The 26792-nt window shown below is 44.1% G+C and overlaps 2 protein-coding genes and 1 pseudogene across 10 annotated transcripts in view; 1 reads left to right on the top strand and 2 right to left on the bottom strand.

Annotated features, from left to right (window-relative positions):
• Window positions 1-17046, bottom strand: part of LOC106562928 (transitional endoplasmic reticulum ATPase) — a 52874-nt gene extending 35828 nt beyond the window's left edge. Inside the window, exons 1-4 of one of the 6 annotated variants that reach the window (XM_014128038.2) lie at window positions 16830-16999; window positions 1942-2022; window positions 464-572; window positions 88-260 (exon numbers count right to left, since the gene is read on the bottom strand). In XM_014128038.2, coding sequence (XP_013983513.2) covers window positions 88-260; window positions 464-572; window positions 1942-2022; window positions 16830-16846 — 380 coding nt within the window. In that variant the 5' untranslated portion in view covers window positions 16847-16999. Of the gene's footprint in view, window positions 1-87; window positions 261-463; window positions 573-1665; window positions 1774-1941; window positions 2023-2482; window positions 2504-16745; window positions 16765-16829 lie in introns of those variants that run through there. The other 5 variants (XM_014128039.2, XM_014128040.2, XM_045689850.1 and 2 more) reach the window with 5 other exon arrangements.
• Window positions 16266-26792, top strand: part of LOC106562929 (uncharacterized protein C18orf25 homolog) — a 36371-nt gene continuing 25844 nt past the window's right edge. For 2 of the 4 annotated variants that reach the window (XR_006757622.1, XM_045689851.1), the window contains exon 1: window positions 16266-16357. The gene's annotated coding sequence lies outside the window, so the exon portion shown is untranslated. The remainder of the gene's footprint in view (window positions 16358-26792) is intronic. The other 2 variants (XM_045689852.1, XM_014128043.2) reach the window with 1 other exon arrangement.
• LOC106562931 (ATP synthase subunit alpha, mitochondrial-like) lies at window positions 17711-20669 on the bottom strand (annotated as a pseudogene).

Raw genomic sequence — 26792 nt, 5'->3', positions numbered from 1 at the left:
TGGCTTTACTGTACAGTATGAAGGCACAGCGGTCTGGTTCCCCACATCATACTGCACTGATGCCAAAGTTCTCCAGTTCTATCTCACCTGATGACATCTCCCAGGCGGACTCTCAGGTTGTTGCGGACCACTCTGTTCATGCGGACCTTCTCGTCGGAGCAGGTGTCGTCAGAGAGCACGATGCATACCGTCTCCCGTCTCTTCTTTCCTTTCATCAGCACTGTGTCTCCCCTGAACAGCTGCAACTCATCCATCTTTGCCTAGGGCGGGGCAGGAAAGAGGCATTAGTCAGACACTGAATCCTACTGATATAGTATAGAACCTTGAACAGGGAATCTAACTGTAATACAGCCTGCACAACATGAATGAGTGAGTTACTGGTGAAATAATATTGTAGTGCAGTGCAGACAAAGGGTTCACTAAAATGTTCCTGCCCCATTCATTCGCACCACCAATGCCTCACCTGAGACAGAGAAACCACACTGTTGTCCTCATTGAGAGATTCATCCACAACCAACCGGTTGGGCCTTGTCTTCTGCTTTAAAATCGCTGTGGATAGATCATTTTTCGATCTGAGGGAAAATCAAAGAGATTGTAAATATATATGATGGCAAGATGTAACATACTTCATAATACCCAAAAATACATTGAACCTGGGAATATATAGACAGAATATATAGACAGACTGACTGTTGAAAATTTCTGCTAAGAGACAAACGGGTTTCTTTATTCAGATTTTTAAAATTATGATCCAAATTAGCCGACGCCAATGGCGACCGCTAGTCTTTCTGGGGTCCAACACATAACGAAAAATACATTAAAGACAATTCACATACATTTAAAACATTGACAAACATTACAGACTTACATAAAAAAATACTAAAGAATAATAATGTGTGTGTAGAGTGTGTTACAGTGTGTGTGTGTGTGTGTGTGTGTGTGTGTGTGCACGCATCTATTAGTTACACATACATGTCAGTATATACACACAAAAATGAGGTCACATGGGGGAAAAGGCATTCTGCCTTGACGTGTTGCTTTAAAACCAGGTTTGCTGTTCACTTGCGCTATATGAGATGGAAGGGCGTTCCATGCAACATTGGCTCTATATAATATTGTACCTTCTCTTGAATTTATTCTGGACCTAGGGATTGTGAAGAGACCCCTGGTGGCATGTCCGGTGGGGGTAAGTACGTCTGTCAGAGCTATATGTAAGCTGATTAGACTATTTGGAATTTAACACATACATTTCTCACAAAAACAAGAATTGATGCATGCAGTCAATCTCTCCTCTACTTTGAGCCAAGAGACCGACAAGCATACTGTTGATATTAGCCCTCTGTGTACATTGAAGGGCAAAGTGTGCTGCTCTCTTCTGGGCCAGCTGCAGTTTCTCTAGGTCCTTCTTTGCAGCACTTGACCATACCAACGGGGAATAGTTATGATTAGATCAAACTAGAGCCTGTAAGACTTGTTTGGTTGACTGGTGTTAAAAATGCTGAGCATCTCTTTATCACAGATGGACCTCTCCCCATCTTCAAAACAATTGAACCAATATGCCTTGACCATGAAAATGTATAGGTTGTCCAATCAACATTTTTGGACTAAAGGGTAAAATAATGTAAATTGTGTAGATAATCCTCTAAGAAAACCAAAGGACCAAACCTCATGTCTCCCTCATAATCCGTTCCGAATGTATTGGAGTTTCTACCCTTGTACTGTAGGATGGTCAGAATTAGGGTGACCAGGGCAGCAGCTACTCTTCCTGGGCTTCAGCAAAATTTAAGGCAGTTATACAATTATAAAAACATCAAGTAACATTACAGTACATTCAGAACAGATGTTACAACACATTAAGTGTGTGCCCTCAGGCCCCTAGTCTACAACACAAAATCCATGTGTGAGTGTATAGTGCATATGTTATCGTGTGTGTATACATGCCTTTGTGCCTGTTGGTGTTGCTTCACAGTCCCCGCTGTTCCATAAGGTGCATTTTGATCTTTTCTTAATCCAACTTTACTGCTTGGAGGCCAGAGAAAAAAAATGCATTGCGTCAGCTAGACTGAATTCTGTGGAGGCACATAGGCTACAACTAATCTTTTTTTCTCAAATCCGCAGGACATAAAAGAATAGAGGTAAGATGATATCAATTTTGAAACATGACATGTAGTAGCCTACTTTAATATGCGCTTTTCAAATTCATTTCAAATTCCTGTTCTTTTTTAAGATTTCTCACAAAAACAAGCACTGAGCATATGCCAAGCTTTTTATTTTCAAAGCCTTTTACATTTAATTCAGCTTGTGTCATGCTAATTTTGCAACCCACGGAAACAACTTTGAAGACCACAAAATGTCTTAACGTTTAAACGGAGGGGTTCCGTTAAAACGAGAAGAATAATTCTTAAAATTCCACGTGAATTCCCAATGCTGCAGCCAGCAGCAGTTTGGGTTAAGCATTACACCTGTACTACCTTTACTGTACCTCAATTACACCTTGCAAAGTTTGCATTTCCTTTTCATGTAACTTCTCAAAGTATTACCATACAGGATTTCGCTGCTGTGGTTGCCTTTCTCTACGACGATGACGTAGTGGTGGAGAGTCGACTGCAAAATAATTGATTCCTTGACACCTTGCAATTCAACTCCCAGCGTCAACTCCCATTTCTGGGTGTCAAGAGTCGATTCCGCCTAGAATCAACTCCTAAGATTTTGTATTTTTGGAACGGAGGAGATTGTGTTCTCGTAAGTACGCCAACTAATCAAACACTTGCATCTTTCATAGCAAGCAAGCGAGGGAGAGAGAGGGGAGGGACAAAGTATATGCAGGTCGGTCACCAGGCAGAAAGAGTCAGAACCGTGCACTAAGCCTAGCTTTGGGACACATCAGAAGTCTGTATCAGGAGTCTATTGTTTGGAATCAGGGAGTCCAACCAAAACAGACTCCCAATTTGTTGAGTCCAAAAATAAATAAATGAATTGGGCCAATTGTGTGCCGTCCTATGGGACCCAATCACAGCAGCATGTGATGCAGCCTGGAATAGAGGTCGACTGGTTATGATTTTTAAACGCGATACAGATTATTGGAGGACCAAAAAAAGCCGATATATATATATATATATATATATAGGCCGATTTTAATTGGTATCGGCTTATATATATAATAATAATAATATTTTTAATATATATATAATAATGACAATTACAACAATACTGAATGAACAATGAAACCTTTTATTTTAACTTAATATAATACATAAATAAAATCTATTTAGTCTCAAATAAATAATGAAACACGCTCAATTTGGTTTAAATAATGCAGTGTTGGAGGAGAAAGTAAAAGTGCAATATGTGCCATGTAAAAAAAGCTAACGTTTAAGTTCCTTGCTCAAAACATATGAAAGCTGGTGGTTCAATATTCCCAGGTCTTTAATATTCCCAGTTAAGAAGTTTTAGGTTGTAGTTATTATAGTAATTATGACGCGTTGACTGTTTCTCACTATACCATTTGTATTTCATATACCTTTGACTATTGGATGTTCTAATAGGCACTTTAGCATTGCCAGCCTAATCTCAGGAGTTGATAGGCTTGAAGTCATAAACAGCGCTGTGAATCAAGCATTGCTAAGAGCTGCTGGCAAACGCAGTAAAGTTTAAATGAATGCTTACGAGCCTGCTGCTGCCTACCACCGCTCAGTCAGACTGCTCTATCAAATATCAAATCATAGACTTAATTATAATAAACACAGAAATACGAGCCTTTGGTCATTAATATGGTCAAATCTGAAAACTATCATTTCGAAAACAAAACGTTTATTATGAAATACGGAACCGTTACATATTTTATCTAACTTGTGGCATCCATAAGTCTAAATATTGCTGTTACATTGCACAACCTTCAATGTTATGACATAATTATGTACAATTCTGGCAAATTAGCCCGCATGAGCCAGGCAGCCCAAACTGTTGCATATACCCTGACTGCGTGCAAGACAGATAAGATCTAAACCAGGCCAGAACTTGTCCGTGTAGACCAATTTGGGTTTCCAATCTCTTCAAAAGAATGTGGTGATCAATGGTATCAAAAGCAGCACTAAGGTCTAGGAGCATGAGGACAGATGCAGAGCCTCAGTCTGACGCCATTAAAAGGTAATACAATTTCTCTAGTTAATATTGCCTGCTAACATGAATTTCTTTTAACTAAATATGCAGGTTTAAAAAAATATATACTTCTGTGTATTGATTTTAATTAAGGCACTGATGTTCATGGTTAGGTATATTGGTGCAACTACAGTGCTTTTTTTGTGAATGCGCTTGTTAAATCATCACCCATTTGGTGAAGTAGGCTGTGATTCGATGATAAATTAACAGGCACCGCATTGATTACATGCAGAGCAGGACAAGCTAGTTAACCTAGTAATATCATCAACCATGTGTAGTTAACTAGTGATTATGTGAAGATTGATTGTTTTTTATAAGATAAGTTTAATGCTAGCTAGAAACGTACCTTGGCTCTTTGCTACACTCACGTAACAGGTGATCAGCCTGCCACGCAGTCTCCTCGTGGAGTGCAATGTAACCGGCCATAATCGGCATCCAAAAATGCTGATTACCAATTGTTATGAAAAATTGAAATCGGCCCTGCCGATTAATCGGTCGACCTCTAGCCTGGACTCCCAGTGTATCATCTGCAAAGTTGTTTCCGCGAGGTTGCAAAATTAACATGACAAACTGAATTAAATGTATAAGGCTTCAAAAATAAAAAGTTTGCGGTACACTCAGTGCTCCATTGACATTTCACAGAGATAAGATTGTTTTTGTAAGAAATCTTCGAAAAAGAACAGGAATTTCACATTAATATGAAAAGTGCATTCTAAAATATGAAAATACTGCATGTCAGATTTCGATTTTGAGGCATATCTTACCTCTATATTGTTTTATGTCATTCGGATAAGAGAAGAAAGATGAGTTCAACGGTTAGCCTTAATTCTCGCACAGCATCCAGCCTAGCTGACCACTTTTTTCCTCTGGCTTCCATTGATTTGGTTATCCTAAAAACTCCAAAAACGTTTTAACAGATTCGTATTTTTTTTGCGTTGATCTTAACTTTTTTTTGTACATAATGTTTCCGCCATCGTTTCCTACAACCGAAAATAGCTTCTGGACATCAGAACAGCCATCACTAGCCTTAATTTGGATAAAGATTTCTCCTTCACTGAGTTCGCGGCAAAGGACATACTGCTCAACCCCAGACCAGGCCCTAACCCCAGACACTCGGAAAGAGAAAGACACTGCGATATTGAGGCCGACGTGCAAGTACCCTGATGAAGGTACAGTGGAGAGTAAATAATCTGCCTCTACCCTCTGTTCTATTGGCAAATGTATAATCACTGGAGAATAAACTGGACAAGCTCCGTTTGAGACTATCAATGGGACCTGAAGAACTGGAATATCCTATGTTTCTTGGAAACGTGGCTGAAAAGGACAATATTCTAGCTGTTTTTTCTATGTATCGGCAGGACAGAACGACGGCGTCAGGTAAGCTCAAGGGGAGTGGTGTGGGTCTAATATTAAGGAAGTATCAAGGATCTGCTCGCCTTAGCTAGAATATCTCATGATAAGCTGAGACCATAATATTTATCAAGAGACTTCATCTATATTTTTCATAGCCGTCTGTTTACCACCCCAAACTGATGCTGGCACAGACCGAATTCAACAAGCTGTATACGGCCATAAGCGAAGCAAAAATAAATCTCATCCAGAGTTGGAGCTCCAAGTGGCCGGTGATTTTAATGCAGAAAAACTAAAATCTGTTTTACCTAATTTCTACCAGCATGTCACTTATGCAACTAGAGGCGAAAAAAATAGATCACCTTCACTCCACACACAGAGACGCATTCAAAGCTCTCCCTCTCCCTTCATTTGGCAAATATGACCCTAACTCGATCCTCCTGATTCCTGCTTACAATCAAAAACTCAAAAACAGGTGACGCGCTCAATAGAGAACGATGAAGCGGATACTAAGCTACAGGACTGTTTTAAAATCAAATTTTAAATTGTCACATGCACCGAATAAAACACTTACAGTGAAATGCTTAGCTACAAGCCCTTAACCAACAATGCAGTTAAGAAAATACTTTTTCTCTGTAAGATAAGAAAAACAAATTAAAGAGCAGCAGTAAATAACATTAGCGGGGCTATATACAAGGGTACCGGTTCAGAATCAATGTGCGGCGTCTAGGCAGTTGAAGTCATTATGTACATGCAGGTAGGGTTATGAAAGTGGCTATGCATAGATGATAGAGAGTAGCAGCAGCGTAGGAGTGGGGGGGTGCAAATAGTCTGGGTAGCCATTTGATTAGCTGTTCAGGAGTCTTATGGCTTGGGGGTAGAAGCTGTTTAGAAGCCTCTTCGACCTAGATGTGGCACTCCGGTACCGCTTGCAGTGCGGTAGCAGAGAGAACAGTCTATGACTAGGAAGGCTGGAGTCTGACAATTTTTAAGGCCTTCCTCTGACACCGCCTGGTATAGAGGTCCTGGATGGCAGGAAGCTTGGCCCCAGTGATGTACTGGGCCGTATGCACTACGGAGGCCGAGCAGTTACCATACCAGGCAGTGATGCAACCCGTCAGGATGCTCGCGATGGTTCAGCTGTAAAACCTTTTGAGGATCTTAGGACCCATGCCAAATCCTTCCAGTCTCCTGAAGGGGAATTGGTTTTGTCGTGCCCTCTTCACGACTGTCTTGGTGTGCTTTGACCATGTTAGGTTGATGGTGATGTGGACACCAAGGAACTTGGCTCTCAACCTGCTCCATTATAACTCTCAACCTGCTCCATTATAGCCCCGTTGATGAGAATGGGGGTATGCTCAGTCCTCCTTTTCCTGTAGTCCACAATCATCTCCTTTGTCTTGATCACATTGAGGGAGAGGTTGTTGTCCTTGCACCACACAGTCAGGTCTCTGACCTCCTCCCTGTAGGCTGTCTCATCGTTGTCGGTGATCAGGCCTATCACTGTTGTGTCATCAGCAAACTTAATGATGGTGTTGGAGTTGTGCCTGGCCGTGCAGTCATGAGTGAAGGAGAGTACAGGAGGGGACTGAGCATGCACCCCTGAGGGGCCCCAGTGTTGAGGATCAGCGTGGCGGATGTGTTGTTACCTACCCTTACCACCTGGGGATGGCCCGTCTAGGATCCAGTTGCAGAGGGAGGTGTTTAGTCCCAGGGTCCTTGGTGCCTTCAAAGGTCATCACTAAGCTATGGTGTTGAACGCTGAGCTGTAGTCAATGATTCTCACATAGGTATTCCTTTTGTTCAGGTGGGAAAGGGCAGTGTGAAGTGCAATAGAGATTGCGTCATCTGTGGATCTGTTGGTGCAGTATGCAAATTGAAGTGGGTCTAGGGTTTCTGGGATAATGGTGTTGATGTGAGCCATGACCAGCCTTTCAAAGCATTTCATGGCAACAGACATGAGGGCTACTGGTCGGTAGTCATTTAGGCAGGTTACCTTAGTGTTCTTGGGCACAGGGACTATGGTGGTCTGCTTGAAGCATGTTGGTATTACAGATTGAGACAGAGAGAGGTTGAAAATGTCAGTGAAGAGACTTGTCAGTTGGTCAGCGCGTGCTTGCAGTACACGTCCTGGTAATCCGTCTGGCCCTGTGGCCTTGTGAATGTTGACCTGTTTAAAAGGTCTTACTCACATCGGCTGCTGAGAGCGTGATCACACAGTTGTCTGCAACAGCTGACGCTCTCATGCAGGTTTCAGTGTTACTTGCCTCGAAGCAAGCATAGAAGTTATTTAGCTCGTCTGGAAGGCTCGTGTCACAGGGCAGCTCTTGGCTGTGCTTCCCTTTATAGTCTAACAGTTTGCAAGCCATGCGACAACCCGAAGAGCGTCGGAGCCAGTGTAGTAAGATGCGATGGTAGCACAGACTGGAATATGTTCCGGGAATCATCCAATGGCATTGAGGAGTACACAACATCAGTCACCGGCTTCATTAATAAGTGTATCAATGACGTCGTCCCCACAGCGACTGTACGTACATATCCCAACCAGAAGCAATGGACTACAGGCAACACCCGCACTGAGCTAAATGCTAGAGCTGCCGCTTTTAAGGAGAGGGACACTAATAAGATATCCTGCTACGCCCTACGACGACCCAACAAATAGGCAAAGCATCGATACAGGACTAAGATCGAATCCTACTACTGATGCTCGTCAGATGTGTCAAGGCTTGCAAATGATCACGGATTACAAAAGGAAAACTCAGCCGCGAGCTTCCCAGTGACGCACACCTACCAGATGAGCTAAATGCCTTTTATGCTCACAACAAGCAGCACCACTGAACCATGCGTGAGAGTAGGGTTGCAAAGGGTTGGAAACTTTCCGGTAAATTTCCAAAATTTTTCATGGGAAGTTAGGCTATGGAATTTGGGGATTATTGCTTAAATTCATAAAAAAAAAGTTAGCTTACAACATTGAACCTTTTTTGTGGGATACACATAATGCAATTCGAGGTCTTGTGGCATATTTTGGTTAACAAACTATAGTTTTGGCAAGTCGGTTAGGACATCTACTTTGTGCATGACACAAGTAATTTTTCCAACAATTGTTTACACACAGACACTATCACAATTCCAGTGGGTCAGAAGTTTACATACACTAAGTTGACTGTGCCTTTAAACAGCTTGGAAAATTCAAGAAAATGATGTCATGGCTTTAGAAGCTTCTGATAGGCTAATTGACATAATTTGAGTCAATTGGAGGTGTACCTGTGGATGTATTTCAAGGCCTACCTCCAAACTCTGTGCCTCTTTGCTTGATATTAATATTCATTTGCAAAATATTTCAGTTAACCTCTCTAGGGTATGTGGGACGAAATCGTCCCACCTACTCAACAGCCAGTGGAATCCCGTGGCGCGTTATTCAAATACCTTAGAAATGCTATTACTTCAATTTCTCAAACATATGACTATTTTACAGCATTTTAAAGACAAGACTCTCGTTAATCTAACCACACTGTCCGATTTCAAAAAGGCTTTACAACGAAAGCAAAACATTAGATTATGTCAGCAGAGTACCCAGCCAGAAATAATCAGACACCCATTTTTCAAGCTAGCATATAATGTCACATAAACCCAAACCACAGCTAAATGCAGCACTAACCTTTGATGATCTTCATCAGATGACACTTCTTGGACATTATGTTATACAATACATGCATGTTTTGTTCAATCAAGTTCATATTTATATCAAAAACCAGCTTTTTACATTAGCATGTGACGTTCAGAACTAGCATACCCACCGCAAACATCCGGTGAATTTACTAAATTACTCACGATAAACGTTCACAAAAAACATAATTATTTTAAGAATTATAGATACAGAACTCCTCTATGCACTCGCTTTGTCCGATTTTAAAATAGCTTTTCGGCAAAAGCACATTTTGCAATATTCTGAGTAGATAGCCCAGCCATCACGGGCTAGCAAATTTTACACCCACCAAGTTTGGCCCTCACCAAACTCCGATTTACTATTAGAAAAATGTGATTACCTTTGCTGTTCTTCATCAGAATGCACTCCCAGGACTTCTACTTCAATAACAAATGTTGGTTTGGTTCAAAATAATCCATAGTTATGTTCAAATATCCTCTGTTTTGTTCGTGCGTTCAAGACACTATCCGAAGGGTGACGCGCCCGACGCGTTTCGTGACAAAAATTCTAAATATTCCATTACCGTACTTCGAAGCATGTCAACCGCTGTTTAAAATCAATCAAATCAATTTTTCTCGTAAAAAAGCGATAATATTCCGACCGGGAAACCCTGTTTACGTTCAAAGACGAAAAAATAAAAACATGGTGTCGCCTCGTGCACGCGCCTCAGTCTCATTGTTCTCTGATCGACCATTATCCAAATGCGCTACTGTTTTTCAGCCAGGGCCTGCAAAGACATCATTCAGCGTTTTGCCGCCTTCTGAGAGCCTATGGGAGCCGTAGAAAGTGTCACGTTACAGCAGAGATCCTCAGTTTTCAATAAAGAGAGTGTAGAAGCCCAAGAAATGGTCAGAGAGGGCGCTTCCTGTAAGGAATCTTCTCAGGTTTTTGCCTGCCATATGAGTTCTGTTATACTCACAGACACCATTCAAACAGTTTTAGAAACTTTAGGGTGTTTTCTATCCAAAGCCAATAATTATATGCATATTCTAGTTTCTGGGCAGTAGTAATAACCAGATTAAATCGGGTACGTTTTTTATCCGGCCGTGCAAATACTGCCCCCTACCCTAGAGAGGTTAATTCCCACAGAAAGTTTCCACCTCTGAATATTCCCCAAAATGTGCAACCCTACGTGAGAGCTCCAGCTGTTCTGGACAACTGTGTGATAACACTCTCCGTAGCCGAGGTGAAGGTCGCGGGCCAGACAGATTAACAGGACGCGTACTCCGAGCATGCACTGACCAATTGACAAGTGTCTTCACTGACATTTTCAACCACTCTCTGACCAAGTCTGTAATACCTACATGTTTCAAGCAGACCACCATAGTCCCTGTGCCCAAGAACGCCTAGGTAACCTGTCTAGATGACAGACTTGTAGCACTCTATAGCCATGAAACACCTTGAAAGACTGGTCATGGCTCACATCAACACCATCATCCCATACACCCTGGACCCACTAATTCGCATACCGCCCCAACAGATCCAGGGAGGATGCAATCTCTATTGCACTCCACACTGCCCTTTCCCACTAGGACAAAAGGAACACCAACGTGAGAATGCTATTCATTGACTACACCTCAGCATTCAAACCATAGTTCTCTCCAAGTTCATCAAGCTAAGGACCCTGGGACTGAACATCTCCCTCTTGAACTGGATTCTGGACTTCCTGTCAGGATGACCCCAGGTGGTGAGGGTAGGCAACAACATCTGCCACGCTGACCCTTAAAACGTGGGCCCCTCAGGGGTGCGTGCTCAGTCCCCTCTGTACTCCCTGTTCACCCATGACTGCATGGCCAAGCACGACTCCAACACCATCATTAAGTTTGCCGACGACACAACAGTGGTAGGCCTGATCACCTACCACTGCATAATAATAAAAAATCCCCATAAAATCTGTCAGTTTTAGCTAGAAATACGTTTTTTGCATTGGATGCGTTTCTATCCACCACCCCCGTCTATGTCGCACTTCCACATCTGCGGTGAAAGAACTAGAGCGGTCTTTGTCAGTTTGGCCTTCCAACTATTATGACCCCTCTATGGAAAGACGAGACTCTCGTGAACACGATGGTGTTCTCCGTTTTGCGCTACAACCCCTACAAGCATCTTGGAACTTGTCTGAAGATGGTACAGCCGATCTGCCAACTTCTGTCTGTAGCATCCGAACAGTTTGGTCTACACACTAATGAAACTCTCACGAACATGTTTTGCTCACAAGACTTGTCTGAAGGTCCCCGAGTACAGGTCAAAAAATAAATGGAACTACTGTATATATGGAGACTGTTTAGTGCCAAAGGGGTTAAATACATATAAAAAAAATATACAAACATTTCCTGATCTTTCTTATATCTCTCAGATATACACTGAACAAAAATATAAATGCAACAATTTCAAATATTTTACAGTTATTTTACTGAGTTACAGTTCATATAAGGAAATCAGTCAATTGAAATACATTCATTAGGTGCTAATCTATGGATTTCACATGACTGGGAAAACACGTATCGGTTGTTCACAGATACCTTAAAAAAAAAGGGCAGGGCCGTGGATTTAAAAAAAGGCAGCATCTGCTGTGATCACCTTTTGCCTCATGCAGCGCGACAGATCTCCTTCGCATATTGTCTCTCCACTAGCCCACACGACGCCATACACACTGTCTGCCATCTGCCCGGTACAGTTGAAACCGGGATTCATCCATGAAGTGCACATTTCTCAAGCGTGCCAGTGGCCATCGAAGGTGCGCATCTGCCCACTGAAGTCGGTTACAACGCCGAGCTCCAGTCAGGTCAAGACCCTGGTGAGGACGACGAGCACGCAGACAAGCTTCCCTGAGAAGGTTTCTGACAGTTTGTACAGAAATTCTTCGTTTGTGCAAACCCACAGTTTCATCAGCTGTCCGTTTGGCTCTTCTCAGACCATCCCGCAGGTAAAGAAGCTGGATGTGGAGGTCCTGGGCTGGCATGATTACATGTGGTCTGCAGTTGTGAGGCTGGTTGTACATACTACCAAATTCTCTAAAATGATGTCGGAGGTGGCTTATGCTAGAGAAAAAAACAAATTCTCTGGTGGACATTCCTGCAGCCCTGGTGGACATTCCTGCAGTCAACATGCCAATTGCATGCTCCCTCAAAAGTTGACATCTGTGGCATTCTGTTGTGTGACAAAACTTCACATTTAAGAGGGGCCTTCTATTGACCCCAGCACAAGGTGCACCTGTGTACTGATCATGCCGTTTAATCAACTTCCTGATAATCCATTCACCTGACAGCTTTGGCATATCTTGACAAAGGAGAAATGCTCACTATATAAACAAATTTGTACACAACATTTGAGAGAAATAAGCTTTTCTTGCATATCTTGTTATGGATAGGGGCAGTATTTTCACAGCCGGATAAAAAACCTACCCGATTTAATCTGATTATTACTCCTGCCCAGAAACTAGAATATGCATATAATTATTAGCTTTGGATAGAAAACACTCCAAAGTTTCTAAAACTGTTTGAATGGTGTCTGTGAGTATAACAGAACTCATTTGGCAGGCCAAAACCTGAGAAGATTCTGTACAGGAAGTACCCTGTCTGACCATTTCTTGGCCTTCTTTGCCATCTCTATCCATTACAAAGGATCTCTGCTGTTACGTGACACTTCCTACGGCTCACATGGTCTCTCAGAAGGCGGCAAAAAGCTGAATCGTGGCTTTGCAGGCTCTGGTTGAAACAAAGTAGCGCGTTTGGGTAGTGGCTGGTTACAGTACTGTGAGACTCAGGCGCGTGCCCGCGTCGACAGAATGCTTTGTTTTCTTTCCTCTGTTTACCTAAACGCAGATTCCCGGTCGGAATATTATCGCTTTTTTACGAGAAAAATTGCATAAAAAATGATTTTAAACAGTGGTTGACATGCTTCGAAGTACGGTAATGGAATATTTAGAAATCTTTTGTCACGAATTGCGCCATGCTCGTAACCCTTATTTACACTTCGGATAGTGTCTAGAACGCACGAACAAAACGCCGCTATTTGGATATAACGATGGATTATTTTGGACCAAACTAACATTTGTTATTGAAGTAGCAGTCCTGGGAGTGCATTCTGACGAAGACAACAAAGGTAATCGAACTTTTGTAATAGTAAATCGGAGTTTGGTCAGGGCTAAACTTGGTCGGTGTCTAAATAGCTAGCCGTGATGGCTGGGCTATCTACTGAGAATATTGCAAAATGTGCTTTCACCGAAAAGCTATTTTAAAATCGGACATATCGAGTGCATAGAGGAGTTCTGTATCTATAATTCTTAAAATAATTGTTATGTTTTTTGTGAACGTTTATCGTGAGTAATTTAGTAAATTCACCGGATGTTTGCGGGGGGTATGCTAGTTCTGAACGTCACATGCTAATGTAAAAAAGCTGGTTTTTGATATAAATATGAACTTGATTGAACAAAACATGCATGCATTGTATAACATAATGTCCTAGGGTTGTCATCTGATGAAGATCATCAAAGGTTAGTGCTGCATTTAGCTGTGGTTTTGTTTTATGCGACATATGCTAGCTTGAAAAATGGGTGTCTGATTATTTCTGGCTGGGTACTCTGCTGACATAATGTAATGTTTTGCTTTCGCTGTAAAGCCTTTTTGAAATCGGACAGTGTGGTTAGATTAACGAGAGTCTTGTCTTTAAAATGCTGTAAAATAGTCATATGTTTGAAAAATGGAAGTTTTCGGATTTTAGAGGAGTTTGTATTTCGCGCCACGCCCATCATTGGATATTGGAGCAGGTGTTCCGCTAGCGGAACGTCTAGATGTAAGAGGATATGGACAATTTCAGCTCATGAAACCAACACTAAATGCTGCATTTATATATTTGTTCAGTATAGGACAGACACTTCATGGGGGGGGGACTGACTATCTGTTGTTCCATGTAGTGAATCTGTTATTCAATGCGTTTGTATTGGCTAATAGCAATAAGGCCCCAAATAATATATCAAATTATTTTTTTAGATATATTTTTTTGGGGATACTTCAAGGGGTCTTAAAATTCTAAAGCAAATAGCGAACTGGTCCTTGCTATGATCTTCTTAAAACAATTCCATATATCTTAGTAGCTGTTAATATGGCCACCCTACCTTAAATTATTGGGCTTAATGTAATTATGTATTCCATACTGAATTATTTGTATATTAAGTGCATAATTTGCATAATATTGCATATTCTACTTTTATTCTAATCACCTGTGTTCTACATCAGCCCAGAAAATGTCATACTAATATGACCACCCTATCTTTAGATATTGGACAAAAAAGGTTTCCAAACGGGTGATTTTGTGCCTTATTGAAAAAAAGGATTATTATTTACCCTTTTTTGACATTTTCCAATCACATGAAAATAAGAATCTGAGCAATGGTAAGTCCGATCCTCATGAAATAAAGTGGTCTGTGTTTCTGAGAAGCTGCTATACAACATTAAATACATGGAATAAGAATAACACCAGAACCAATGTTTCATTTTGCCCTTAATACCCAACAATTAACATTTTACCCATTGGTCAAAAGATGTGTTTTTGATTGGATACTGTGCCATCATTTTAATCAACCGTCTCGATGGGTTAAAAGTGGTCTGTGTTTTAAATGTGTGCCTACTGACTAGAGACAGAAACTTAGAATAACTATTATGGGGCAGTTGCTTTCAGTTTCTTATTATACAGTAGTGAAACTAGCTACTAGAATGGGCAGCAACTGTATTTTTGTGGGTTTTGAAACAACATCTGCCACACTTTTAGCAAGATAGCTGAGTTAACTTGCTTGCTATCAGGAGAGGAGATTATCAGCAAAGATTTGTTTTATAACTAACCCAAGATAGACCACAGCCTGCCGTTTCCACTTGGAGCAAATTGATTGAACAAGCAAGGAGATGGGCAGAATCCTATTGGCGCGTTCTAGCATGTATTTGCATATTTCCATTAGAGAACGCCTACTCTGAAGTAATTTTTTATTTTATTTAACGAGGCAAGTCAGTTAAGACCAAATTCTTATTTACAATGACGGCCTACCCTGGCCAAACCCTAACCCAGATGCGTGCGCCGCCCTATGGGACTCCCAATTTATACGGCCTGGAATCGAACCAGGGTCTGTTGTGAAGCCTCTACCACTGAGATGCAGTGCCTTAGACCGCTGCACCACTTGGGAGGCCAATGTGCGCATGTTCAATAATTCAATTTGTCCTTTCACTCCTAAACAACAACATTTTTGGAAACTTTGGCAGAGGGTAAAGTCTACCAAACTTAGTCCACTTTGTAACAGATTTTAGTTTTGGGAACAGGAAACTGTATTGAGATCAAACGCTTCATCAATGAGAAAATGTGCAGAATGTCTGCCAAAATCCATCTTCTGCCACTGCTGACCACTGGGTGGAAATGCCAACCAGATGCTACAGATTTATACATCCAGTGTAACGTCTGGCTCGCTGTTCTGTGGTATTAGGTAGCACACATAAGATGTGTATTCCTTTTGAAAGAACCTAGCTAGGTTCGGGACTCGGAAGAAAGGGAGTATCCGCTTTGTAATGTTTACTGTACGAAATGCTAATGTTTTGCTAAACGCTAGCATCAGCTTCAGTAGCCCAAAGACCAGCAGATGGTGATATTGAGTCGTTTCATCTTACCGTCCAAACGCATTGTATGCAGCAGGCAATACACACCTATCCCCGTAGACCAGATCATACTTAAAAACGTTCTCCATTGAGGCTGCAAATTATAGATTTCCTCCTGAATGACTGGCGCAACATCAGGAAGTCGTATTAGCCACTCTAGCATGGTGGTGAAAAATGGTGTTTCATAAATGAAGTATGCATATTTTCCCACCATTAAATACTGTATAGTTAAGGAGAAAGTTAAGGAGACGCCTTCGCTGCCTGTATGGAGAATGTTTTATGTATAAACCGGTCCACGGTGATAGGAGTGTATTGCCAGCTGCATACAATGCGTTTGGACAGTAAGATGAAACGACTCAATATCGGCATCTGCCGGCCTCTGGATTTCAGATTCAGTTGTAAATATGTAGTTAAGTGTTGTACATGCCCCCACATGACACAGCATGAAAAACTACGAGAGCGAAGGTGGTCAGTCATTCGCTCAATCTAACAGACTACTATAACTTTTGTAAGTATAACAAGCATCACTTAGCAAACGTTAACTACAACATGACAAGCAGTCTTCCTATTTACGTCGCTGTCAGTTAACCAGCTTTGCTAGCTACGTAGCTAGTTAAATCTGGTAGACAGATGCAGAGATGGCAAACTGGTATTTTTGACCTGGCCAGTATAAGTGAAATTAGCTATGCGTTTAGCTAACCGGCACTGACACATGGGCATGGTATAATCTAGCTGTTAGCTAGATAACTAGCTATGTGGAAACGTATCATTTGCATGTATAGGACTTCTATATGTTCAAATATTGCTACGTCCATAGAACACAAACCGATATTAGCTAGTTGGGCACGTTCGTTAGCAACAACAGAAAGTTAACCAGCATTATCTAGCCAATTTACCTAGGTTTTAGCTAACAAAGCAAACGTTCTTTCTTGGTAACTGGGTCCTTCAGGAAAGCAAATTAGATAGCGATGGCAACTTACTCTCCTCCTGAAGCCATGGTGTTCCGCTTGGTATGTTCAACGAATAAATGATGGTTTCTTTATAGTTTGTAACCTTATATGTGTATTTTCCTCTCCAGTGAGTGCAACGCCGACAGTTTGATTTGATCAGTGACTGATGCAGTAAACAGACAGCGCAGCGGATTCTCGATTCAATAGAGCCAATCAGAATAAAACGTTTCTTTGTCATTTTCTACCTAGTAACAATACCCAATGTCTCAATGTTGTTTTTCCCCATGACAAAACGTTTCATTCTATGTACTATTACCACCGAATTATCGAAAGGGGTAACATTAATTAGAACTGTCTTTGTTATTATTTTACAATTCATAGTCCTTTGTTGTTAAAAAGAGCTGTAGAAATGCTGAGAAAAAGCACTGTTGTCACTAATGATGTGACCGTGTAGGCAAGTCTATGGTTATCACCCCTAGAAACTAGGTCACCCAGTCATAAGATTGGTCCCTGAATGTCAGACATCTGCGGCAGGGACAGCAAGATGGTTCAGAATCCTGACGAGACCTCATAGTTTGTTGATAATGCTTTATGATTGTGAAGCATAACTGAGGCAGAGACTTACTAAAACAATATTATATGGCTATCCATCATTGATGTCAGTGAGATAATCTGCCTTTTGCAGTCAGTAAAAAGTGACCACTAGTCTTTTTTGGTCAGCTCATTTGAATAAGCTTTTACTGGATGGTCTTGGTATGTGGCTCTCCCTAACCTTCCTAAGTTGAATGCACTGATTGTAAGTAACTTTGGATACAGTAAGTGTGTCTGCTAAATGGCCAAAATGTAAATGTTAAATACTTTAAGAAGGGTGATGGGGGAGGCAGTAGAAAAGAAAGTCCATGGGTCCTGGAGTAGAAACACTTTTTATTCTCTTTTAGGAGATATCAAGTGCCACTTTATTTTCTGAATGGCGTAGAAAGTGTAACCTGCACACTATGCAAACATTGACAAAACAGTTCAAAATATAAGACACTACTCAAAGCTTGCCAGGAAGGTCAAGACAATCTGCTTCAACTGGGCATCTGTGGTTTCTGAGATTTTGCCATCGGCTCTGCAAGGGGAAGCCAAATGGGTTAACATATGTTCACGAACATGGTACGATAACTTACAAAAGGAGCCCAATAATGTCAGAACATCAAGCTTAAGCTGGCTAAAACATGGTAGTTGATTTGGTTTACCTAATTTGTGACAAGCGGTCCTGGTGCTGGCTGAGAACGTGTTGAAGGAAATCCTTCTCGATCTTCGATCTTGGTTAGGTCCATTTAGTCCAAGTGTCCCCGCACACCAGCATAGATGACTGTAACCTGCTCCTCAATGGCCATGGGGCCTGCAGAACAAAATGCATGCAGTCAGTCACACAGGCAAGGAAGAACGAACAGCAGTGGCTAGAGAAGATTTTCCAGAGGGTCGTCCTCAGTAAAGTTTAAATTCCTTCTCATGCAATTTATTTGACAGGGACAGTGCACACAATCATAATTTCAGTTGATTAAAATCATACAAATGTGACCAAAACAACACATTTTAGAAGATACTCACAGAACTTCCCCTGCTTGAGGAGCTCTGTAAGGAAAACACCACGGTTCAGCAGCTGCTGGGTGGCAGCGTCCAAGTCGGAATCAAACGGGGTGAAGGACACCACCTCACTGTACCGGGCCAGCTCCAGCTCCATGGTACCACCCACCTGACCAGGGAGGAAATGGGGTCAGTGACAAGTGGGACACTAATTCACTTGTAAGGGTTTCTAATGCAGGTGCCCAATGCCAATTTATAAATACTGGGGAAAGAAATTAGAGGCCCACCTACTTCATTGCTTTATGGCCGACACGTGACACAGGCAGACCCACGTTGATGGCTGGTCAGATACCTTTGTAGAACAACTCAGTCTCCAAGAAGACCTGAGTGAGACAAATGCATGGGTTCAGTGTTATAATTGGGTAAACACCTGATCAATCAGTCCTAAGATAACAATAAGTGACATTACTGAAAATGACAATCAGGAATGAATGTGAGGCCTCCCAAGTGGTGCAGTGGTCTAAGGCACTGCATTGCAGTGCTAAGCTGTGCCGCTAGAGATCCTGGTTAGAGTCCAGGCTCTGTCGCAGCCGGCTGCGACCGGGAGACCCATTGGGCGGCGCACAATTGGCCCAGCATCGTCCGGGTTAGGGGAGGGTTTGGCCGACAGGGATGTTCTTGTCCAATTGCGCACCAGCGACTCCTGTGGCAAGCCGGGCGCAATGCACGCTGACATGGTCGCCAGGTGTACGGCGTTTCCTCCGACACATTGGTGGGGCTGGCTTCCGGGTTAAGCGGGCATTGTGTCAAGAAGCAGTGCTGCTTGGCTGGGTTGTGTTTTGGAGGACGCACTTTTTTCGACCTTCGCCTCTCCCGAATCCATACGAGAGTTGCAGCGATGGGACAAGACTGTATAACTATCATTTGGATACCACAAAATTGGGGGAAAAAGGGGGGGGGGGGAAATAAAATAAAAAAGGAATGAATGCGAGGATAGGTATGAGGAAGGTCCATTAAAACCAGATAACTCAACTTTTATTTTCAGCTTCTGATTAATTATGGTAAACATTTTTGATGGAGATGATGTTGGTTGGAATGTAGGCAGACACATCACCAGCCTGGGTCTCAATGACAGGCAGGGCGGTGAGAGAGCCGCCTCCGAAGTTTTCATTAATCTTGGCTACTCTTTCTAGGAGACGAGAATGGAGGTAGAACACATCGCCGCGGTCGGCGATGTGTTCTACCTGATGACGGGGTAGCCCTCAAGGACCAGGACTCTCCCATGGAGCAGCCAGAGTACGGAGCCAGTTACTGAGGGGAGGCGGCGTCAGAGGCTGTGGCAGACACCGCTATGGTGTACTTCATGGCGTCAGCCTTTTCACCAGCTGGGCCACGGTGGATCTCTTCTGGCAAATAGCGACGTAGATGCAGTACAGCTGCTTCTTCTCGTCAGTGCCGTTGTTGAAGCGCTTCTGGTTGATGATGGTGTCAATGGCAATGGCAGTTTTACTAAGGAGAAAATGCATTGGAAACAAATATTGTATCATTTATCAAAACTAAAGTGAATGACAAAACATGCATGTGTAACAGCAGTGCATTCTGTTCTGCTCAGAGCGGGAAACAAACTAGTAACCTTATGCACAACACGCAACTCAGAGCCAACTGTCTTAGCCAACAGAGCAAGTGACTAGGCCAGCACTCCGTGAGCAACACTTGCTTTTAGATCTCAGGCAAGGTGTGATGTCACCGATGTACTCCAGCCAATATGCTACAGCCGATTTCTGTATCCACTACAAGTATGACCATATAAGTTGACATCTGACTTGTCTACCATGAGAAACACAAGGAGCTGATTATCAGGCCTTTACTTTGCCACGGTCCTAAATAACAAGACAACTGCTGGTCAGGAATGAGATGAGACGTGATGTCAGTGAAATTAAACTGACATGACCTGCCCTTTTTTCTCCCATTTCCACAAGCATTATCCACCCTACTGTAAGTCAAGTTCACTTGGTCTAGGCATTAAATACCGAGCCTTTCCAACACTAAAATATTCACACCAATCGGGCTATCGTCTTACCCAGTATGCCTGTCACTGATGATCAGCTCACGCTGGCCACGGCCAATGGGCACCAGGCTGTCCACAGCCTTGATGCCAGTCTGCATGGGCTCACTCACAGACATACAGGGGATGATGCCAGGGGCCTTCTGACCTATATGCCTACGAATGCTGGACCCAAGGGGACCCTACAAAGAAGCAGTAGCTAAGAAACATTACTGTACATTCCATATGGTGTTACTTAGGTCCACTATTTCCTGAAAGATCAGGAAATGTTTGTATATTTTTATATACATATATATGTATTTAACCCCTTTGGCACTAAACAGTCTCCATATATACAGTAGTTCCATTTATTTTTTGACCTGTACTCGGGGACCTTCAGACAAGTCTTGTGAGCAAAACATGTTCGTGAGAGACTCATTAGTGTGTAGCCCAAACTGATTGACAGAGTCGAAAGCCTTGGCCAGGTCGATGAGTACAGCTGCACAGTAATGTCTCTTATCGATGGCGGTTATGATATCATTTAGGACCTTGAGCATGGCTGAGGTGCACCCATGACCAGCTCTGAAACCAGATTGCATAGCGGAGAAGGTACGGTGGGATTCGAAATGGTCGGTAATCTGTTTGTTAACTTGGCTTTCGAAAACCTTAGAAAGGCAGGGTAGGATAGATATAGGTCTGTAGCAGTTTGGGTCTATAGTGTCTCCCCCTTTGAAGAGGGGGATGACCGCGGCAGCTTTCCAATCTTTGGGAATCTCAGACGATACGAAAGAGAGGTTGAACAGGCTAGTAATAGGGGTTGCAACAATTTCGGCAGATAATTTTAGAAAGAGAGGGTCCAGATTGTAGAGAGGGTCCAGATTGTCTAGCCCGGCTGATTTGTAGGGATCCAGATTTGGCAGATCTTTCAGAACATCAGCTATCTGGATTTGGGTGAAGGAGAAATGGGGAGGCTTGGGCGAGTTGCTGTGTGTGGTGCAGGGCTGTTAGCCAGGTGGAAAGCATGGCCAGCCGAAGAAAAATGCTTATTGAAATTCTCAATTATAGTGGATTTATTGGTGGTGACAGTGTTTCCTAGCCTCAGTGCAGTGGGCAGCTGGGAGGAGATGCTCTTATTACGTGGAACTGTGTCCAGAATTGAAGTAGATTCAAGTAGTTAGGTTTTAATTTTGAGTAAATAACTCACAGACACTAGAGAAGCTTAACCAAGTTTAATTCTTCCTAAGGGTCGATACAGCTGTAATTCAGACCAAAAAAAAACATTTCACACAAGCACTGATATTTAACGCTTTCTCCTAGGCTGAGTCTCCTCCTCCACAATTGTACAGCCAATGCATCTCTGTTGCTAGACAAAACCTCAGTGATATCTGTTCTTCCTCACTTCATCTAACCTGACCTCTACCCTAAAGTGCTCACTCCCCCCCAACTCAAGGCTGTCATGGTTATTGATACCAGACTCTGTCTCTTCTCCTCCCAGAGTATCCCTGATGGCTAACAATAACATATCCTGACATAATGTAAACATTATACATGAACAATATTGCACAAAACACAGGTGGGAAAAAGGCTACCTAAATATGATCCCCAATTAGAGGTAATGATTACCAGCTGCCTCTAATTGGGAATCATACCAAGCACACCAACATAGAAATAATAAACCTAGAACACCCCTTAGTCACGCCCTGACCTACTATTCCATAGAGAACCAAGGGCTCTCTCTGGTCAGGGCGTGGGGGGGGGGGTACTGTCACGCCTTAGTCACGCGTGACTAAGGGGTGTTCTAGGTTTATTATTTCTATGTTGGTGTGCTTGGTATGATTCCCAATTAGAGGCAGCTGGTAATCATTACCTCTAATTGGGGATCATATTTAGGTAGCCTTTTTCCCACCTGTGTTTTGTGCAATATTGTTTTGAGTTAGTGAATGTAGCACCTCTGATGTGACGGTTCGTTGTTTGTTTCTTTTTGTTTATAACTAACCCTAACGCAAAACCTGAAAGCAATTGGGGAGGGTAGGTGGGGTGATTAGTGTTGATGGCGGCTCCAGTGCAGGTCGTAGCCCCCGCCCAGACCCCGGATCCGGCCATGGCGCCGGGCTGAACGCCGTGCCTGGACTGGGCATCGGCGCAAAGGAGGGCTCCGGCCATGGAGCTGGGTTGGACGCCGTGCCTGGACTGGGCACCGGCGCAAAGGAGGGCTTCGGCCATGGAGCTGGGTTGGACGCCGTGCCTGGACTGGGCACCGGCGCGGAGGAAGGCTCCGGCCATGGAGCTGGGTTGGCCGCCGTGCCTGGACTGGGCTCCGGCCTTGGAGCGGGACTGGACACCATGCCTGGACTGGCCACCGGCACAGAGGAAGGCTCCGGCCATGGAGCTGGGTTGGCCACCTTGCCTGGACTGGGCACCGGCGCAGCGGAAGGCTCCGGCCTTGGAGCGGGACTGGACACCGTGCCTGGACTGGGCATCGGCGCAGAGGAAGGCTCCCGCCATGGAGCGTGACTGGACACCGTGCCTGGACTGGCCACCGGCGCAGAGGAAGGCTCCGACCTTGGAGCTGGGTTTGACACCGTGCCTGGACTCTCCGGACCATTGACCGTCGCAGGAGGTTCCGGACTGTGGACCGTCGCAGGAGGTTCCGGACTCTGGACCGTCGTAGGAGGTTCCGGACTCTGGACCGTCGTAGGAGGTTCCGGACTCTGGACCGTCGCAGGAGGTTCCGGACTGGGAACCGTCGCCGGAAGCTCCGGACTGGGAACCGTCGCCGGAAGCTCCGGACTGGGAACCGTCGCCGGAAGCTCTGGACTGTGAATGCGCACTGGAGGCCTAGTGCGTGAAGCCAGTACAGGTGGCACCGGACTGGTGACACGCACTTCAGGGCGAGTGCGGGGAGCAGGCACATGACGGTCTGGACTGGGGAGGCGCACTGGAGGTCTGATGCGTGGAGTCGGCACCGGTTGCACCGGACTGGTGACACGCACTTCAGGGCGAGTGCGGGGAGCTGGCACAGGACGTACCGGACTGGGGAGGCGCACTGGAGGCCAGATGCGTGGAGCCGACACAGGTTTCACCAGACTGCTAACCGGATCTTCTGGTCGAATGTTGAGCAGAACACACTTGCACAACATCTCTCTCTCCCAACTTCTCCATTGCCTCCCTGACAGTCTCTGGCTCTTCCCGCGGCTCAGCCGCCGGCTCCATGTGCCCCCCCCCCCAAAAATAAATATTGGGGTTTCTGTGGCAATGGTCTGATGACACGCTCCTACAGAGTTTGCCATTCGGGCTCTGGCACTCTCCTCGGCTCGACCGGCCACCCCTTGGGCTTTCTGTGGCAGCGAACGCTGGCGTCATCGCTGTCCTCCATTATTACCTTCCGTCTGCCGCCAAGGAAGGGTTTCGCATCACTTCTTCCCATGTCCAAAACTCCTTTACCTGGTGAACACACTGCTTGGTCCTGGTTTGGTGGGATATTCTGTCACGTTCTTGAAAATGATTGGACCAAGGCGCACTGGTTGTTTAAGGGGGAGGGGTTGCGATCACTGCAGTTTCCACATTTTGAGACATTGTTGTTGAGTAAAGTTTGTCAGCCCTTAGGAGCCCCCTAATGGCCTGGGGTCTCAAGCAGTTGCCTGCCTTGCCTGTTCACAAACTGTGTGTCTGGTTCTGTGGATCTGAATGTACAACGTGGTTCACGTGTGCATATTGAACCCGTAGGGGGCGTACCGAACTGTTGCATCCCTTGTATGCAGTGGGTACATATGATAACCCCTTATTGAGAACACTGAGGTGAGCTGATGTCAGGGTCTTACTTGATAAATTGAAGACGTTTTGCTCCTGTTGGACTGGGGGCCATCCTGGGTCTCAATTGGTAGGTCTCGCGGGGTGGTAGTGGATTTCTTCTTCCCCCGACATATGTGCCGAACCCTCTTACATGCTGGGGGTGTTTGCCTCGACGTTGTCTCCGGTGTCCCCGCCCTCTGTTGTAGAAAAACCTCTCACCATTTGTTAGGGGAGCCAGAGTAAGCGCTGTCTGTGGATAGTTGGTCTGACAAAGGAACTCAGCGTCTGTCATCGGCTCGTCTCTTCCGGGTTTTGTGGTTTCTTGTGCTCAGGATCTCGCCAGAGGTATATTAGTCCTTTGTTCTTTTCTTCCAAATCACGTTTATACTTCTTCATTTTCCTCTCCTTCAGTTCGGTCGTAATCTTACTACTAAGGTTGTCATCTCGGTAATATCCTTTTTAAGTTGTTCAATGATCAGTCATCAGGTCCAATGAACATTTATTAAGTATAGCACACCATCGTTCACAAAACTCTTCAGTGCGTTGGCCAAGTGAATTTATCAAGGGCAAAAATAAATTAAATATGGTGCAAATATAGCTATGGCTTTGGCAGCAAAGAGCAAAATGTATCAGCAAGCATTCAGCAACGTACACAGCTGGTTGCATAGTACCGGCAAAGATTTTTATAACTAACCCATATTTCCGTCAAGGAACAGCTACTATGTGAAATGTAGTGTGCAATAACTCAATTCGCCTTTGCACTCATAAACAACGCAATTTTTAAAAAGGGTAAAGTCTACAAAACTTAGTCCACTGTGATTGTAACATATTTTAGTTTTGGGAACAGAAAACTGTCTTTAGATCAAATGTTTCATTGATGAGAACATTTGCAGAGTATTTTCTCCCACTGCCGACCACTAGGCATACTCTTAACACCATATTTGGTGGTGAGTAGAAAGGCCAAACGGATGTTTCAGATTTATACATCCGTTGAAACATCTGGCTCGTTGTTCTGTGTTAATGGCTAAAATGTGCATTGTGTAGGAGTGCAAGGGTGAATTGAGTTATTGCACACGCACACTTCAGTCTGCTTTCCTTAACGGAAATATGCAAATGAATGCTAGAACGTGCCAATCGGATTTAGCTAGCTCGTGCTTGGCTCTGCCCACATTTTTGCTTGTACTGCCCCACTATGGTTAATTTTCTCCCATTGGAAATGACAGGCTGTGGTCTGTCATGGGTAAGAATGAAGCAGATGCCAAGCTACAGGACTGTTTTGCTAGCACAGACTGGAATATGTTCCGGGATTCCTCCAATGCATTGAGGAGTACACCACATCAGTCATTGGCTTCATCAATAAGTGCATCGATGACGTCGTCCCCACAGTGACCGTTTGTACATACCCCAACCAGAAGCCATGAATTCTGGTTGAAAGCTGCTGCTTTCAAGGAGCGGGACTCTAACCCAGAAGTTTATAAGAAATCCTGCTATGCCCTCTGACGAACCATCAAACAGGCAAAGCATCAATACAGGACTAAGATCGAATCGTGCTACACCAGCTCTGACGCTCGTCGGATGTGGCAGGGCTTGCAAACCATTACAGACTGCAAAGGGAAGCACAGCCGAGAGCTGCCCAGTGACACGAGCCTACCAGATGAGCTAAACTAGTTATATGCTCTCTTTGAGGCAAATAACACAAACATGCATGAGAGCACCAGCCGTTCTGGAAGACTGTGTGATCACCCTCTCCGCAGCCGATGTGAGTTAGACCTTTAAACAGGTCAACATTCACAAGGCCACAGGGCCAGACGGATTACCAGGACGTGTACTGCGAGCATGCGCTGACCAACTGACAAGTGTCTTCACTGACATTTTCAACCTCTCCCTGTCCGAGTCTGTAATACCAACATGTTTTAAGCAGACCACCATAGTCCCTGTGCCCAAGAACACTAAGGTAACCTGCCTAAATGACTACCGACCCGTAGCATTCACGTCTGTAGCCATGAAGTGCTTTGAAAGGCTGGTCATGGCTCACATCTACACCATTTTCCCAGAAACCCTAGACCCATTCCAATTTGCATACCACCCCAACACATCCACAGATGATGCAATCTCTATTGCACTCCACACTGCCTTTTCCCACCTGGACAAAAAGGACACCTATGTGAGAATGCTATTCCTTGACTACAGCTCAGCGTTCAACACCATTGTGACCTCAAAGCTCATCACTAAGTTAAGGACCCTGGGACTAAACACCTCCCTCTGCAACTGGATCCTGGACTTCCTGACGGGCCGCCCCTAGGTGGTAAGGGTAGGTAACCCCACATCAGCCACGCTGATCCTCAACACAGGGGGCCCCTCAGGGGTGCGTGCCTATTCCCCTCCTGTATTCCCTGTTGACTCATGACTGCATGGCCAGACACGACTCCAACACCATCATAAAGTTTGTCGATGACACAACAGTGATCACCGACAATGATGAGGCAGCCTATAGGAGGAGGTCAGAGACCTGGCCGTGTGGTGCCAGGACAACAATCTCTCCCTCAACGTCATGAAGTTAAAGGAGATAATTGTGGACTACAGGA

This window comes from Salmo salar, chromosome ssa11 (genome assembly GCF_905237065.1).
Source record: "Salmo salar chromosome ssa11, Ssal_v3.1, whole genome shotgun sequence".
Taxonomy (NCBI): Eukaryota; Metazoa; Chordata; class Actinopteri; order Salmoniformes; family Salmonidae; genus Salmo; species Salmo salar.
Note: the sequence above shows the minus strand (reverse complement) of the source record. Positions and strands in the feature narration are given on the sequence as shown.